The 13,079-nt window shown below is 35.2% G+C and overlaps 3 protein-coding genes across 9 annotated transcripts; 2 read left to right on the top strand and 1 right to left on the bottom strand.

Moving 5' to 3' along the window:
• Positions 1–956: 956 nt before the first annotated feature.
• On the top strand, positions 957–4,352 carry LOC140840102 (uncharacterized). Of its 6 annotated transcripts, none has more exons than XM_073207222.1 (9): positions 958–1,178; positions 1,260–1,390; positions 1,466–1,551; positions 1,647–1,741; positions 2,459–2,555; positions 3,013–3,127; positions 3,243–3,436; positions 3,795–3,920; positions 4,005–4,352. In XM_073207222.1, the coding sequence occupies exons 1-9, from the start codon at positions 997–999 to the stop codon at positions 4,191–4,193; spliced, it is 1,215 nt and encodes a 404-aa protein (XP_073063323.1). In that variant the 5' UTR covers positions 958–996; the 3' UTR covers positions 4,194–4,352. The 6 variants fall into 6 exon arrangements, with proteins under 6 accessions (XP_073063320.1, XP_073063323.1, XP_073063321.1 ...); XM_073207223.1 differs by having other exon boundaries at positions 959–1,178; positions 3,243–3,397; XM_073207219.1 differs by lacking the exon at positions 2,459–2,555 and adding an exon at positions 2,838–2,931 and having other exon boundaries at positions 957–1,178; positions 1,260–1,551.
• A 478-nt stretch (positions 4,353–4,830) lies between these two features.
• Positions 4,831–6,658, top strand: LOC140840103 (protein COFACTOR ASSEMBLY OF COMPLEX C SUBUNIT B CCB1, chloroplastic-like). The gene is given in 6 exon segments (XM_073207224.1): positions 4,831–4,898; positions 5,354–5,559; positions 5,561–5,680; positions 5,948–6,069; positions 6,232–6,384; positions 6,468–6,658. Coding segments are annotated over 5 exon segments (786 nt in total). The 5' UTR covers positions 4,831–4,898; positions 5,354–5,355; the 3' UTR covers positions 6,655–6,658.
• Positions 6,659–6,674: 16 nt separating this feature from the next.
• On the bottom strand, positions 6,675–11,586 carry LOC140840101 (AUGMIN subunit 4). 2 transcript variants are annotated; one of them, XR_012119854.1, is made up of 14 exons: positions 11,340–11,586; positions 11,202–11,249; positions 10,900–11,025; positions 10,124–10,474; positions 9,883–9,982; positions 9,481–9,523; positions 8,889–8,982; positions 8,689–8,760; positions 8,465–8,523; positions 8,295–8,363; positions 8,168–8,219; positions 7,747–7,824; positions 7,536–7,672; positions 6,675–6,800 (listed from the first exon to the last, which is right to left on the bottom strand). XR_012119854.1 is itself a non-coding variant. In XM_073207216.1 (13 exons), the coding sequence occupies exons 1-13, from the start codon at positions 11,466–11,468 to the stop codon at positions 7,601–7,603; spliced, it is 1,293 nt and encodes a 430-aa protein (XP_073063317.1). In that variant the 5' UTR covers positions 11,469–11,586; the 3' UTR covers positions 7,470–7,600. The 2 variants fall into 2 exon arrangements, 1 of the variants encoding a protein (XP_073063317.1); XM_073207216.1 differs by lacking the exon at positions 6,675–6,800 and having other exon boundaries at positions 7,470–7,672.
• Positions 11,587–13,079: the final 1,493 nt, after the last annotated feature.

Below are 13,079 nucleotides of genomic sequence, written 5' to 3'. Positions count from 1 at the left end.
AGTCTAGATATTTAAACAGTCCAAAAGTTCTAGCAACCGAATACCACGTAACAATTGGACTTGTATTTCAAGTCATTAACGCAAATGCCACTGGTTTGAGTTTCTTCATTCGCATGATCCACGTGGAGGTTAAATCCTGGCCGTTGTTGTGTGCCGGCCCAGAAAAATTGGAGTCCACGGACTTTAAACCAGGCCTCAACATGGGCAGAATTATGACATGGGCCATATTTGGCCCATAAAATCTCAAAGTTCAGAGATACAATGGGCTTTTCATTTAAATCTCCAGTACAATAATTCAAAGGCGCGTCTATGATTTTAAATTAATTAAATTAAATGCCTTTTATTTTGAAAATCATCGCCAATTTTTTTTCCCATCAATGGAATATTTTAAGCGTATAATTATTTTAAATCTAAATTTTTAAAAATAAAAAATGTATTTAAGAATCTTATTAAAAATATTTCTATTCCTTTTGTTTCTAAGTTATGAAAAGTTTCAAATTTTGAACATTTCATAAATAAATTACGCTGATAACCAAAAATTATTATCTTAACGTTTATTAAGAAGAATTCTAATTTCGAAGAATAATAAATCAAATACATTAAAAAATATTATGGGACAAAGTTTGGTTGTAAATTTTGAAGATAAAAATAGTTTTTCTTTTTTTTTAAAAAAAAAGCAACCATTCATTTTTGACAAAAACTTGTGTGAGACGGTCACACGAGTCGTATTTATGAGACGAATCTCTTATTTGGTTCATCCACGAAAAAATATTATTTTTTATGCTAAGAATATTACTTTTTATTGTGAATATGATTATAGTTGACTCATCTCATAGATTAAAATCTGTGAAACGATCTCACATGAAACTCCCTCTTAATTTTTTTTTTTTTTTTTTTTACGTACAAGGAGTAAACTCATATATATATTGAATTATGAAATGGTTATCTATAAATATATATTGATTTTCGTGTCAGTGGATAAAGAAGGCAGCAGCCATGGAAGAGAAGCTATCCTCTGTGGCGAAGACTCTCACACCATCTCCTATCCAGCAGCTATCTTTTCTTGCTCAAAGATGCAATGCCATTAATCTCGCTGAAGGATTCCCCGATTTTCCTGCGCCGCTGTACATAAAAAACGCCGCCGTCTCCGCCATCAATTCCGACTTCAACCAGTACAGGTCCATCCATCCAAACAAACGAACGTGTTCCCGTCATTTTCTGATTAGTGGAATCTCAAAAGATTTAGTTAATTTATGAAGGCACGTGCAAGGAATTTGTGATTACGTTGCTCGTAACATGAAAGAAATGCATGGAATTGATGTTGACCCCGACACTGATATGGTCATTTGTTGCGGGCAGTCCGAGGCATTTGCGGCAACAATGTTTGCAAGTATGATCTATGTTGTTTCTTTCTTAGTTTTGGCTCAGTTCCCATTTTCGTGTCTTGGGTTTGTTTTGGTTTCAGTTATTGATAAAGGAGATGAGGTTATATTGTTCGATCCATCGTATGAAACATACGACACTTGTATTAAGCTTGCTGGAGGAGTTCCGGTTAGCTGATTCAGTCGTTGCAGTATTTTTCTTTCGTTCGATTGAGCTTCCGAATGGTATGAAATGATATATTTGTTATCGTGAAAATATGGTAGGTATATGTGGCTCTCGATCCTCCTTATTGGACATTGAGTCCTGATAAACTTGAGAAGACTTTTACTGATAACACTAAAGCTTTGGTTTTGAACAGGTATGGTTTTTGGTAAAATTGTTATTCTTCAAAGGTTGTTGTAAGAGTTCGTGTCCCATTCGTTTTAGCAGTCGATGGTTTTCAGCCACATTTACCCCATTTGACAGGGGTTTTATAATTGATTTTAAAAAATGCGGGACTTAACATGCTATTAATTTTACATTTGGTTTTTTTTTATGACGTGGGAATCTACGGCCGCTGTCATTTGATGTCCACTGGGAAAACCTCTTATTAAAGCAATAACTGTAGAAACCTCATTGAGAAAACACAAGCTCTTCCGAAAAGACGTTGGAAATCTAAGTTTTGACACCTAATCTATCAACTCGGACATCCTTTGAGGGCACTGCATCTGTTCGTTTTGCTCTGTTAGGAGTGTTTTCATGTTACATCAAAAGTTCTACTGTGAAATAGTAAAAACCGATTGGCTTTTTGAATTATCCTTTAAAAAATATGAGCTAGCGTTCATATTTCTCTCGTGTATCAATTCTTTTTGGTTGGTTTTCTGCTTGTGTTGCATTTGGTTATTGATATCTTAAGTGCATTATCTTAAATTAAATAAAAAAAGATACTTGATTTTTTCATTTTTTATGGAGTTGAACTTAATGTAGATTTATAGTTGTCGAGTTCTTTTTTTGAAAATGCTGTGCCACTCTTCAGATGTGGTGCTTGATAATGACTTATAAGCTTTTGGAATTAGACTAATTCAATGTGACACAGCCCCCATAACCCAACAGGAAAAGTTTTCACAAAGGACGAGCTTGACATCATTGCTGGAGCTTGCCAGAGATGGGATGTGTTTGTGGTAACAGATGAAGTATGATCGAACTTTGCCGACTCCTATCGCATAACGACATTTAATATATATTTTAGGCTCAATAATTCTCTCTACTGATGGGATCATGAATTTCAATATTAATTTTCATTATTTAAAAGATGAGGAATTATTATTGTGTTCGATATTATTTTCCAGTAAATATCCATTTCTTCATTGATGTCAAGCCTCTAAATTTACAGAAATCGCAGAACACTCTTATTGTACCTGTAGATTACCATGATAGGCTGAAAATTGGAGACTGAAAACATTCTTTCTTGTTAGACTCGCAGCATGTATTGTTTCTGCTTGGTTCTCCATTCTCCGTCAGGCAAAGCCTGCTATTTACATAGTGGTGATCAACTTATATATTTTCATTGTAAGGTTAAACAAACAAAAAAAGAGTATTTCTTTTGCCCCGTAACTTTTCTTTTTTGCTTTTGAATTGTTATTTCTGCAGGTGTACGAGCATATTACTTTCGACAATGAAAAACACTTGTCAATTGCTTCACTTCCAGAAATGCAGAGACGAACGATCATTACGTCTTCCTTGTCAAAAACTTTTAGCGTAACTGGTACAATTTACCGCTTAAAATTCACAACCCCCGCCCTTCGTTTGTCGAATACCTTTTCTTTCATGTGCCCAAAAGATGCGAGAATGATTTACAGCAAGTAGTGGTTGCAATATAGGATGGAGAGTTGGGTGGGCGATTGCTCCATCTTCTATTGCTTCTGCAGTCAGAAATATTCATATCAAAATAACAGATTCTGCTCCGGCTCCTTTTCAAGAAGCTGCTTTGACTGCTTTGAATAGTCTTCCTTCTTACTTTGATTCATTGAGAAGGGTAAGATTACAACCATCAAATTCTTCATGTAGATTGAAGGTTTGTCTCAGTTTGATAATCTAGATTTCTAAAGCATTCTACTATTCCCAAATGATCTTGTGTGCTTTGAAAATCCAATCCCTTTCCAAAGTTTCCGAGTCTTTGAATTTGCTTCTGTGGATTCCGCAGCTCCATTTTACGTTTCAAAACAGTGAAATTCGATCCTTGAACTGTCTGTCCAATTTAGTCATCATTGACTTTCGAATACCATCATTACCTATTCCCCCTTGTGCCAACATCACCCAAAATATGACACCAGTCACTAGGGATACTTTTACATATGTTTGATGTGATTATAATCCAACATGGCAACCTCGTGAGTTATGTTTAAGAACGTGATGCTGTCCAATGTTGTCAGGATTATGAATCAAAAAGAGATTGTATGATCAACTTGCTTGCAAGGGTTGGTTTAAAGATGGAGTGTAAGCCACAAGGTTCTTTTTTCGTATTTGCTCGACTCCCTGAAACTTGCCTGCTCTCTGATGTGAGTCTTTCTGAACTTTGGGCTCGGGTTTCATAGAGAAGAACAGAGATGATGAATTTAGTTTTAACGAGATTGACGTTGCAGGTTGAATTTATAGAGGAGTTGATTAAACGATCCGGGGTCGTGGCAGTGCCTGGGCGTGGATTTTTCCATGCAAATCCATCTACCAAGTATATCAGATTTGCTTTCTGCAAAAGTGAGGACACACTCGCAGCTGCTTCGGAGAGAATCAGTCGTCTTGTTGATGAAAAGGGATGCCTCACACTATTTTAATATCTTCAAAATGGGATTTTGTTTGAAACAACGTTCTTCTGTTTGAAATTCTGTCGTTGGTTGTAAGATTTTCGATTTTGGTTCGTCTATGCTTATGGATTGCACATAACTAAAATATGAAATCTGCTTTTCGATGGTTCAAATATTAATTCTTTATCATACCTTCTGTTTGTTTGAGTAATTTCATAAAAATACATGACGAGAAATTTGCTAAGTATGGACGAATAATTTTTTTTACCGAATAATAATGTCGAATTTATTTTCTGTATTTATCAATTTAGACATGTAAAATTAATTACATATACTTAAATATCATTCCTCTGTCTTTTCGGAGAAAACATCAAATCTGGACCGTTAACCTGGTTACCTCATCCATCTCTCGCTCCAAACAATATACACACACATATCAACCCCTATCTGTGTGAGCCTGTTCTCGCCAAGAAGCTCCATTTCACCCTTCAAAGGTACCAAAACTGTTGCTGTACGTAGCTTTTCCTGCGTAGCTCAATGTCTTCTATCTTCTTCTTTTTTCCTATTTTTTCAAACTTGTGCTCATTATATTTTCTGTAATCCGACCGAGAAATGGGTAAAATGCTATTTAGACATTTATGTAGCTATCTCTATTTCTTGTTATAAGTTCTACACAAGGGGAAATTTTGAGACAAGTGGAAGTATATCTGCTTGTAGACACGCTAAATCCATGCGGTTAAGTCCCAGCTATGTTTGCTTGCTTCGCTTGATTTTTCTTTTTTTTTTTTTGTTTTGTTTGAGTGTGAAATTTCGATTTTGGATTAGGTTGCTGTAGGCTTATTGGTGATTGTGTTTCAGAGTTGTTGCCAGTAATGGAATTGCGATAAATACCGTGTGTATATAATCTGTGTAGTTCAATGGAGTAGATTTAGAAAATTGATTTTTGTTAAAGCGTTTCTTGAGTTGTTATAAATATTCAATCTTGGGCCTGTTTTTGACAGATGTGATTATGTGAATCTCTTTAACTTGTAAGAGCAATGGATTATTGAATAATTTGAGGTTAAGCAGAGGTTAATTTTCAACCACCTACCGAAAATAATGATAACAGTAAACAAGAATGGTGTGTCCTTAGATGGAATCAAGAAATTTCAGCAAACTGATTAGGTCAGTTTTTACTTTTGAATGATCAGATATGGCGATGAAGCTACTAATCTCTCCAATATCTCATCGTTGCACGTTTTCAACCCATGACCAGCACCGCATTCATCCATCATGGTTTGGAGAGGGTTGCATGTCAACAAGACAGAGGAACCTTGTGGTTGGAATGTCTTACTCTCTTGATGATGTTCTTTCCTCTACTTCGCCTCTTGTCGAGCAACTTCATGACCCTCAGAGCTCTATTTTTGCTAGCGGATAATTCTGGTTACTCGTTGGCCAGTTACTACACTTCTCTTGGTCTCTTCATCATCTCAGTTCCCGGTCTTTGGTCTCTTATCAAACGTTCTGTGAAATCTAAGGTACCATATTTCCATGTTCCTTTTCTGCATGGATGCATACACCTGTTAGATAGTGCCAATTATTACCCCTAATGTCCTATGTATCTGCTTATGTGCCACTTGTTTTAGTATAGAAGCAATATGTTTTAGCACAGTGGCTGATCAGTCTAAAGGTTCCCTATGCACTGAGGCTAAAGATACAGTGCAATTTTCTTAATTACTGAATGATTTCGAGTTTAATGAGCGTTTGCTTGGTGGATGGTATATTTGACTTTGATTTTACCACAGGTTGTGCAGAAGACATTTATAGAAGGGGAGGTGAAGAAGGCGCCTAACCAGGTGGCTGGAGAAATTTTTTCATTCTTTACGCGAAATAGTTTTTCAGTAGCGGATCGAGGTGATATAATAGTGTAAGCCTCTCACACCACATCTATCTGAAAATTTTCTTGTTTATATGTTTACTGATGACATGTTGGAAGACTACTTCATCTGCTGTCATGCAAGGACTTTATCCATCTCAGATTTTGGTGTTACTTGAGTTGGTTTATATATAAACTATTCGCCGGTTTTAGATTCGAAGGAATGATGGCTCCTAGCCGGGGTCAAGCTGCTCTGCTAACTTTCTGCACCTGTATAAGTCTAGCAAGTGTAGCCCTCGTTCTTACGATAACTTTTCCCGACATCGGAAACAATTGGTTTTGGCTGACTGTACTGAGTCCCCTCGCGTGAGTGAACTACACCTCGATCATGATTTGACTCAAATATGAAATCCCTTAATTCGAAAAACTGATTAATATGAATACAACAGGGGGGTGTATTATTGGACAAAAGCATCAAGAAAGGAGCAGGTCAAGGTGAAAATGATGGTGGCCGATGATGGAACTTTATCGGAGATTATCGTGCAAGGTGATGATCAACAGGTAGAGCAAATGAGGAGAGCGTTGCAGCTGAGCGAAAAGGGAATGGTGTATGTGAAAGGTATATTTGAAAGATGAAAACGTTAAGAATTTCTTTTGTTGCGACAATTGTCTTTGCTCGTACGCTTGGTTGTAGTGTGGTGCAATTTTAAATTTCAACAAATGATATATGCATCAGTAGATCTCCCATGATTTATAACTGGATCAAATTTTGTGTAAAGAACTCTTCATCATACGTTCGAATTTCACTCAATGCCCAAAATTTTCAAGAAAACCATTGAAAGATTCTTGAAATTTCAAGCATACCTAAAAAAATCTCAAAATTCACCCAAGTCTTGTAAAATTACATGCTCGACTGATTTTCATATATTTCAGGCATATCTAAAAAATTGTAAAAAATTCACCGAAGTTTTACAAAATTACATCCTCGATTGATTTTCTTATATTTAATGCCATGTATTAAATCTTACTAAATCAATCATGCACTTGGCAAGTTAGGATTGTCCGCTACAACAATAGGCGTGGAGCTGCCATTCTAGCGTCTCTTGGAATGGTCTCGATGACATCGCGGATTTTTTTATAAAAAGAAATTATGAGTATTTGAAGATTTGGAAAAAAATTACTTAATGAAAAAAAAATTGGAATGCAAAATTCAAAAACCATTCAATGAGCCGTTTTCAGTTCGTGTTGATGAACAATTGTCGATTCCCTTTCAAAAGATGTTGCAGCATTTTCACTCTTTATATTGGTGGCCTCCCTGACCGATCCGAAACAGGCATTTAGCCCAATTTGGAAACCTTCAATTTACTGTCCCAACGGCTCATTATGAGACAAGGTCTCGATTTTGAGATCCATGTGAAACCCCCACCCCAAATAATTTTTTTTTTTAAAAAAAAAAACAAAAGTGCAAAACTCAGAGATACTTAAATACATGTTAAAAATAACAATAATGAAAGAACATATAGGAGGCAAGATGATCCCGCTTGAGATCCACTTTGACTTCCACGGAATTAAAAGGGAAAAATTAGGAGATTGGATGGTCACGCTTGAGGTCTATTTCAACCTGGTGAATAGTCCACTGCATATTTTCAAGCTTCTGCAAGGATAATTTTGATTTAGAAAGAGATAAAATATGTCAAAAATAGTTTCAAAAGATTATGAAGAATTTACCTTCACGATCTCGTGGTATTGCCTAGCAATGGTGTCAAAGTGAGGATCAACACCTTGATACTCACGAAGGCGCGTAACCTGACAAATATAAATAACACAGGAGTATTACAAGTTTAATTTATACACTATTTTCTCAACAAATTGTCAAATTCATACGTCCACATTCATACTTTCTTTCTAAGAAATAAGGTCCAACGATTTCACAGTAACTTATTAGCAGGCTTACCACAATACATAAATTAATGATGTGAACTCCTTGTACCCATATATATATAAAATAATATTTTCTGACTAGTTTGTTGAGCTAAAATGACATTGAGCATTTCAAGATCCATGGTCATAACCACCACAACAGTAACAAAACCATAAAAAAAGAACACACAAAGAATCACAAGAACACTACAACAGCAAAGAAGCTTACAGCTTTGTTATATGCAAGCGACGCATCCTCCGTTGATTCAACCAAATATTTCCTATATAAGAGTTCAATAGTGATAAATATACCAGGTACTAAATGAATTTGATTTGAGAAGGTTTCATTTGTTTACCTGATTTTATGGAGTGCCGGAATGGTTTCTGGAGTGTATGTTTCAAGGAGTAGAATGTGTTCAAGAACTCTTCCAAAGCAAATAAGAACGAGTAAATAGACAGCCAAAGACCATTATAGAACGGTCGTTTCTGAAGGTAAAGAACCAGGTCAGATGCAGGGAATACAAACCTTAGTTTAGCACTCATGGTCTCACATCTTTTGCATAGCCAAGACTTTTGTAGATCATCCTATGAAACACATAAATAAAATTGATAAAATAATCTTTGCCAAAAACTAGAGACTGTATCAAAACACATCTTCGAGTAACTATAGAAAGTAAGTTAATTGTACACATACATTAACATGATGTTTACATGGCTAGGGCAAATTAAATTCAGCCGTAGCAAACTTACATATTTGTGTTGATGTTCCAGTTTAACATCTCTGACAAGTTTGAGAAGAACTCCTAGAATCTGCTCCAAAACCTGGGGATAGACATATAATACAAGAATAAAAACAATTGCAGGCGCACAAGACCACAGTTCAATGAGCTATCACTGGAAAAATATTCAGGATAATTATTCGTGAAGAGAGAGAATAAATTATTGCTCACATAGTAATACTCAGCGAACTTTCTGTCAGAAGAATATAGATCCTCCCTCCACGCTGACTCTTCTCTTTCAATCTCTTCTAGGATCAATTTCACCCTGATATGTAACAAATGAATTAGAACCACATATGTACCACGGAAGAATTGTCTCATGGAAAAATCAAGCTATAAAAGATTAAGTCTACCGATAAATTGGGGAATCACAACTATAACAAATATTTAAAAATATGATAGCTAGAGATCTTTATCTATATAATAGAAAGTCAGGCCTCAATTTCTAATTCCAAGCTCTAACACAGGTTTTCAAATAATATAGAATACAAAAGCAATAGAGTAAGCAAATTTTATTAAGACATATGAGCACAATCGTGAGTAACATTATTTACCCAAAGCTGTAAAGAAGAAAATTTTCATCCAGCACGAGTTGAAAAACCACATATGTTAAACTTCAATTTCAAACAAAACAAGGATGTGATCATTAAAAATGCAAGCATAAAGAATATCACCAGAATCTGAACAGAATAAATGATCGTGCCTGCTCGTAAGGTGTAAATATAGTTTAAGATGGACGGCGAGGCTTAAGAAAAAGAGATACCTTTCAGGAAGCCGGGAAGTCAAATTCTGATGACCAGCCAAATCTGAAAAATAAAAAAGAAATTGAAGTTGAATCACTGCTATAATCTTATACATATGAAAAGTCAATATCCTTGATAGAGGTTTAACTCGTGAATCATGATTGCAATCAATCCCAAATTGGTAGCATCACAGAGATCATATTGCAGTAAAGCAAATCCATCTAAGCAGAATAAGCAAGTAACAACATTATTATAGCACATTGCGGTCGACAAAGATAAAATATATTGATTGTTCATAATTACAATTCATATGCAGTTTTGGCAGCCCAATTCATGTGCAAATAACATCACACTGACCAAGCAATAAGTATCATATATGACATGAAATTCAATATTTATATGGATCGGAAATTGTGGCTTACCAATATCATCGATAACAACAGCATCTGCTAATTTATTGCATTTAGCATCAAGCCGACTTCCGATCTCACGGGCAAGTAACACTTGGTATTCTTCAATGCCCTACATTTTCAGAAAATTAGACCATTCTACATTTTTCTAGCATAATAAAAATGATCAAAACCACTGAAGCACTTTTGGCCAGCATCAAAAGTAGTCCAAAGGCAAGAGAAGTCCAAATTATATTTATAAGATGTGTCATACCATCGATATCGGTATCTGTTGAAGTTGTGTTTGCCATAAATAGGCTGGTGTTATTCCTAGGAATCTATTTGGAACACCACCAACTTCAGATTCTAATGCATCAGTCGTACCCCCAGATAAAGAATTATTCGCAGCCCCCACCCCAATGTTAGAGAGATTTGTCAAGTTAGTTGAATTTGTGCTTGAGCTTATTGTCACACTAGTGCTTGTACTATCCAATGAACTTCTTGACACCATACTCCATTTTTCAGCTTCATCCTCATGAATCTCACCATCTTTGGAGATAAGTGAAAGCCGCAACTTTTGAGCAGCTTCTGCAACAACCATCCTATGTTCAAGAGTCTCATAAACCTGAAATTTTGATATTATAAAATTCATCAGTTTTGTAACTTGTAACTAAGTAATTCAACCTCAAAAGGAAAAAGAGTATAATAAATCCAAGAAAAGAGCCACGATATCTCAATCTCTGAAACAACTCATTCCATATTAAAACAATGTCCAATCACTGCAATACAAGGTCAAACTGGCTCAACTGTATGAAATACAGCATTGATTCCTAACGTTTTATAACTCATGAATAACATCTTATTTTGGATAGTTCGACATATATTTAACTTTAATAGAGTATCGACAATCCGATAAACCACTAAAACATATAACTTTACAAAACCTATGACCCTCTGCCGTGAACAATTGTTCATGTAAATAACAAATGACCAATGCAAACCAGCATAAGAGATCAATTACTGAGTAACCAAGTGGAAAAACAGGACAACCTGAGGTGAGTTTCTCAAACCAAGCTGCAGGTAAAGACCCTGAACATCACGAATACTGCCCAAATTCGCGATCGAATTTGCCTGGTGATACTCCTCCACCATAGCTATAGCTTCTAGGTATATTGCCTATGCAGGTGCACAAGCAATAAAGCACATAAGGCAGCCAAAAAAAAAAAAACTCCAACAAACTACATTTTACAAAATTTGAGCTAAATTAAACACCACCAAACCACCGGAAGATCCACCAAACGGTAAACAGGTAGTAGTAATTTATCTAAAACTATAAGTTTCTACTCTCGTACCAGGGATTCTAAGTAACGTTGCCTCTCTTTGTACATTTCTTCTCTGGCCTGCATTGACAAAACAAGCGAAAATTTTCCGAATTAAACTCCAGAAACAACAGAGAACAGAAATTAATGAACTTTAGCAAACGGAATTACGAGTTGAAGGTCGTAGTATGCGGATTTAGAAATGAGAGATCCATCGGGGGCCAAACAGTGGCGCTCAAGCTGATCCATCACTTGGTTCACGTCGGCCGGCAGATTTTGCGCCGCAAACACTCTCGCCATTGACTGACAAATTAATATCAACCGCCTCCCGCAATTCAATTTGAGATCAAAGAACTAGAATCTAACACTCTCCCTCTTCTTTTGTTTAGCAGTGTGTGTGGAAACAAAAACAAACACTGGGATCTGAAACGGTATTTATAAATATAATTTCTTTATCAATTTTTACTAAAATAAATTTTGTAATATTTTAAAATAAATTATTTTCTACAAGATTAGAGTAATGAAGTCCTTCTTTATAAAAAAATTACTATATTTGAAATATTGTTTAATTATGATCTTTTATAAAATTATGTAAAAGAATTATTTTTAATTTGTATATTTCAATATTTGTCGTATATGTGTATTTGAAGTTTGTGTGTGTAGGAGGAATTTGAAAGTTGATTAAATTATTAATATTTCTTTATTAAAATGTTTATGTGTTATGTATATAAATTAAGAATAATATTCTAAATAAAATTAAATTACATATTTATTACTATTTTCAAAATATGATGATTTTAACAAATAAATGAATAATTAAAAAATAGTATGATTTAGGAAGAATTGGATTGTGAAATTAGCAATGGATGCATTCTCTTTTTCTTCTTTGATGGAGTTGTGGTGTATTTATCAATGGGTAAGTCTTTAATTTTGATTTTTTTTTTTTAAACACTGCCTACTCGTAAACTTAATGTTGTGCTTAGGTGGGTCATCTAACTTATGTGGGATTGATTTGGAGAAAATATACTCGATGAGATTGCTGCAACGTCCAAATTTTCTGACAAACAATGACATCGCATAAGAAAATATGGTTGACAAGCTTTAGAGGCTCCCTTAAATAGACCGGCCTCTTGGTTTTAGGTTGCTGGTGGACTTATGTTCCAACAGATAAACCGGCTCAGAGGAGAAACGAGTGGAAATGTGATATGTATGGTTCGTTTATACAAATGCTTCAAAACCTTTTCTTTTGCAGAGGATTGCACTTGGACATTTATTGGCTTCAATTCTGGCGATATAGATTGTTAAGAATAATGTCGAATCAGCAGTAGTTTTTATGGAGAGAGATTCTTTCCAGATATGAGTAAATGTTCATGTTTGTTAATATCATTGGTGAGTGAATTGATGATATGATTATTGGTAATGTCTAGACTATTGAACAATATCGATTTCACATATGAGATAAGATAAAGTTTTGTAAGCATTAGAGTGATCTTTATCAACTTCATGTTTATAGAAGAACAAAGGTTATGACATGCTTCTTTTCCATTTGATTTTCCTTTACAATTCCTCCAAGTCTTACACATCTTAATATTTAATTATAATGTTTGTATGTATCTACTTTTCAACAAGAATGCAGTGTGAACTCTCCAGATTATGGTCCTCTGCCACCAAATTCACCTGCATGGTGCTTGGCTCCATTTGATCCTGAGGGCATTTTAAGGTAAGTGCTAGACTTTCTCCCCTTTCCAGGTTATACTATCTTCAAACAGAATCAGAATATCCATGATAAGTCGTAAGTGTTGTTTTGGGCAGAGTTTGGCCAAAAACCAAATCGAGTCAAATAACTTATGCACTTTATTTCCCCAAGGCACCCTCTGTCTTGGCATCAGGTGCTTCATATTAGGTTTTTTA

This window comes from Primulina eburnea, chromosome 8 (genome assembly GCF_022965805.1).
Source record: "Primulina eburnea isolate SZY01 chromosome 8, ASM2296580v1, whole genome shotgun sequence".
NCBI classification, from domain to species: Eukaryota; Viridiplantae; Streptophyta; class Magnoliopsida; order Lamiales; family Gesneriaceae; genus Primulina; species Primulina eburnea.
Note: the sequence above shows the minus strand (reverse complement) of the source record. Positions and strands in the feature narration are given on the sequence as shown.

Coding starts and splice junctions, on each gene's coding strand:
- LOC140840102 (XM_073207218.1), top strand. CDS start 997: ATGGAAGAGAAGCTATCCTCTGTGGCGAAGACTCTCACACCATCTCCT. Junction 1,179..1,259: donor TCCGACTTCAACCAGTACAG/GTCCATCCATCC, acceptor TAATTTATGAAG/GCACGTGCAAGGAATTTGTG. Junction 3,128..3,242: donor AAAAACTTTTAGCGTAACTG/GTACAATTTACC, acceptor GTTGCAATATAG/GATGGAGAGTTGGGTGGGCG.
- LOC140840101 (XM_073207216.1), bottom strand. CDS start 11,468: ATGGCGAGAGTGTTTGCGGCGCAAAATCTGCCGGCCGACGTGAACCAA. Junction 11,250..11,339: donor CATACTACGACCTTCAACTC/GTAATTCCGTTT, acceptor TTGTCAATGCAG/GCCAGAGAAGAAATGTACAA. Junction 9,983..10,123: donor AACAGATACCGATATCGATG/GTATGACACATC, acceptor CTGAAAATGTAG/GGCATTGAAGAATACCAAGT.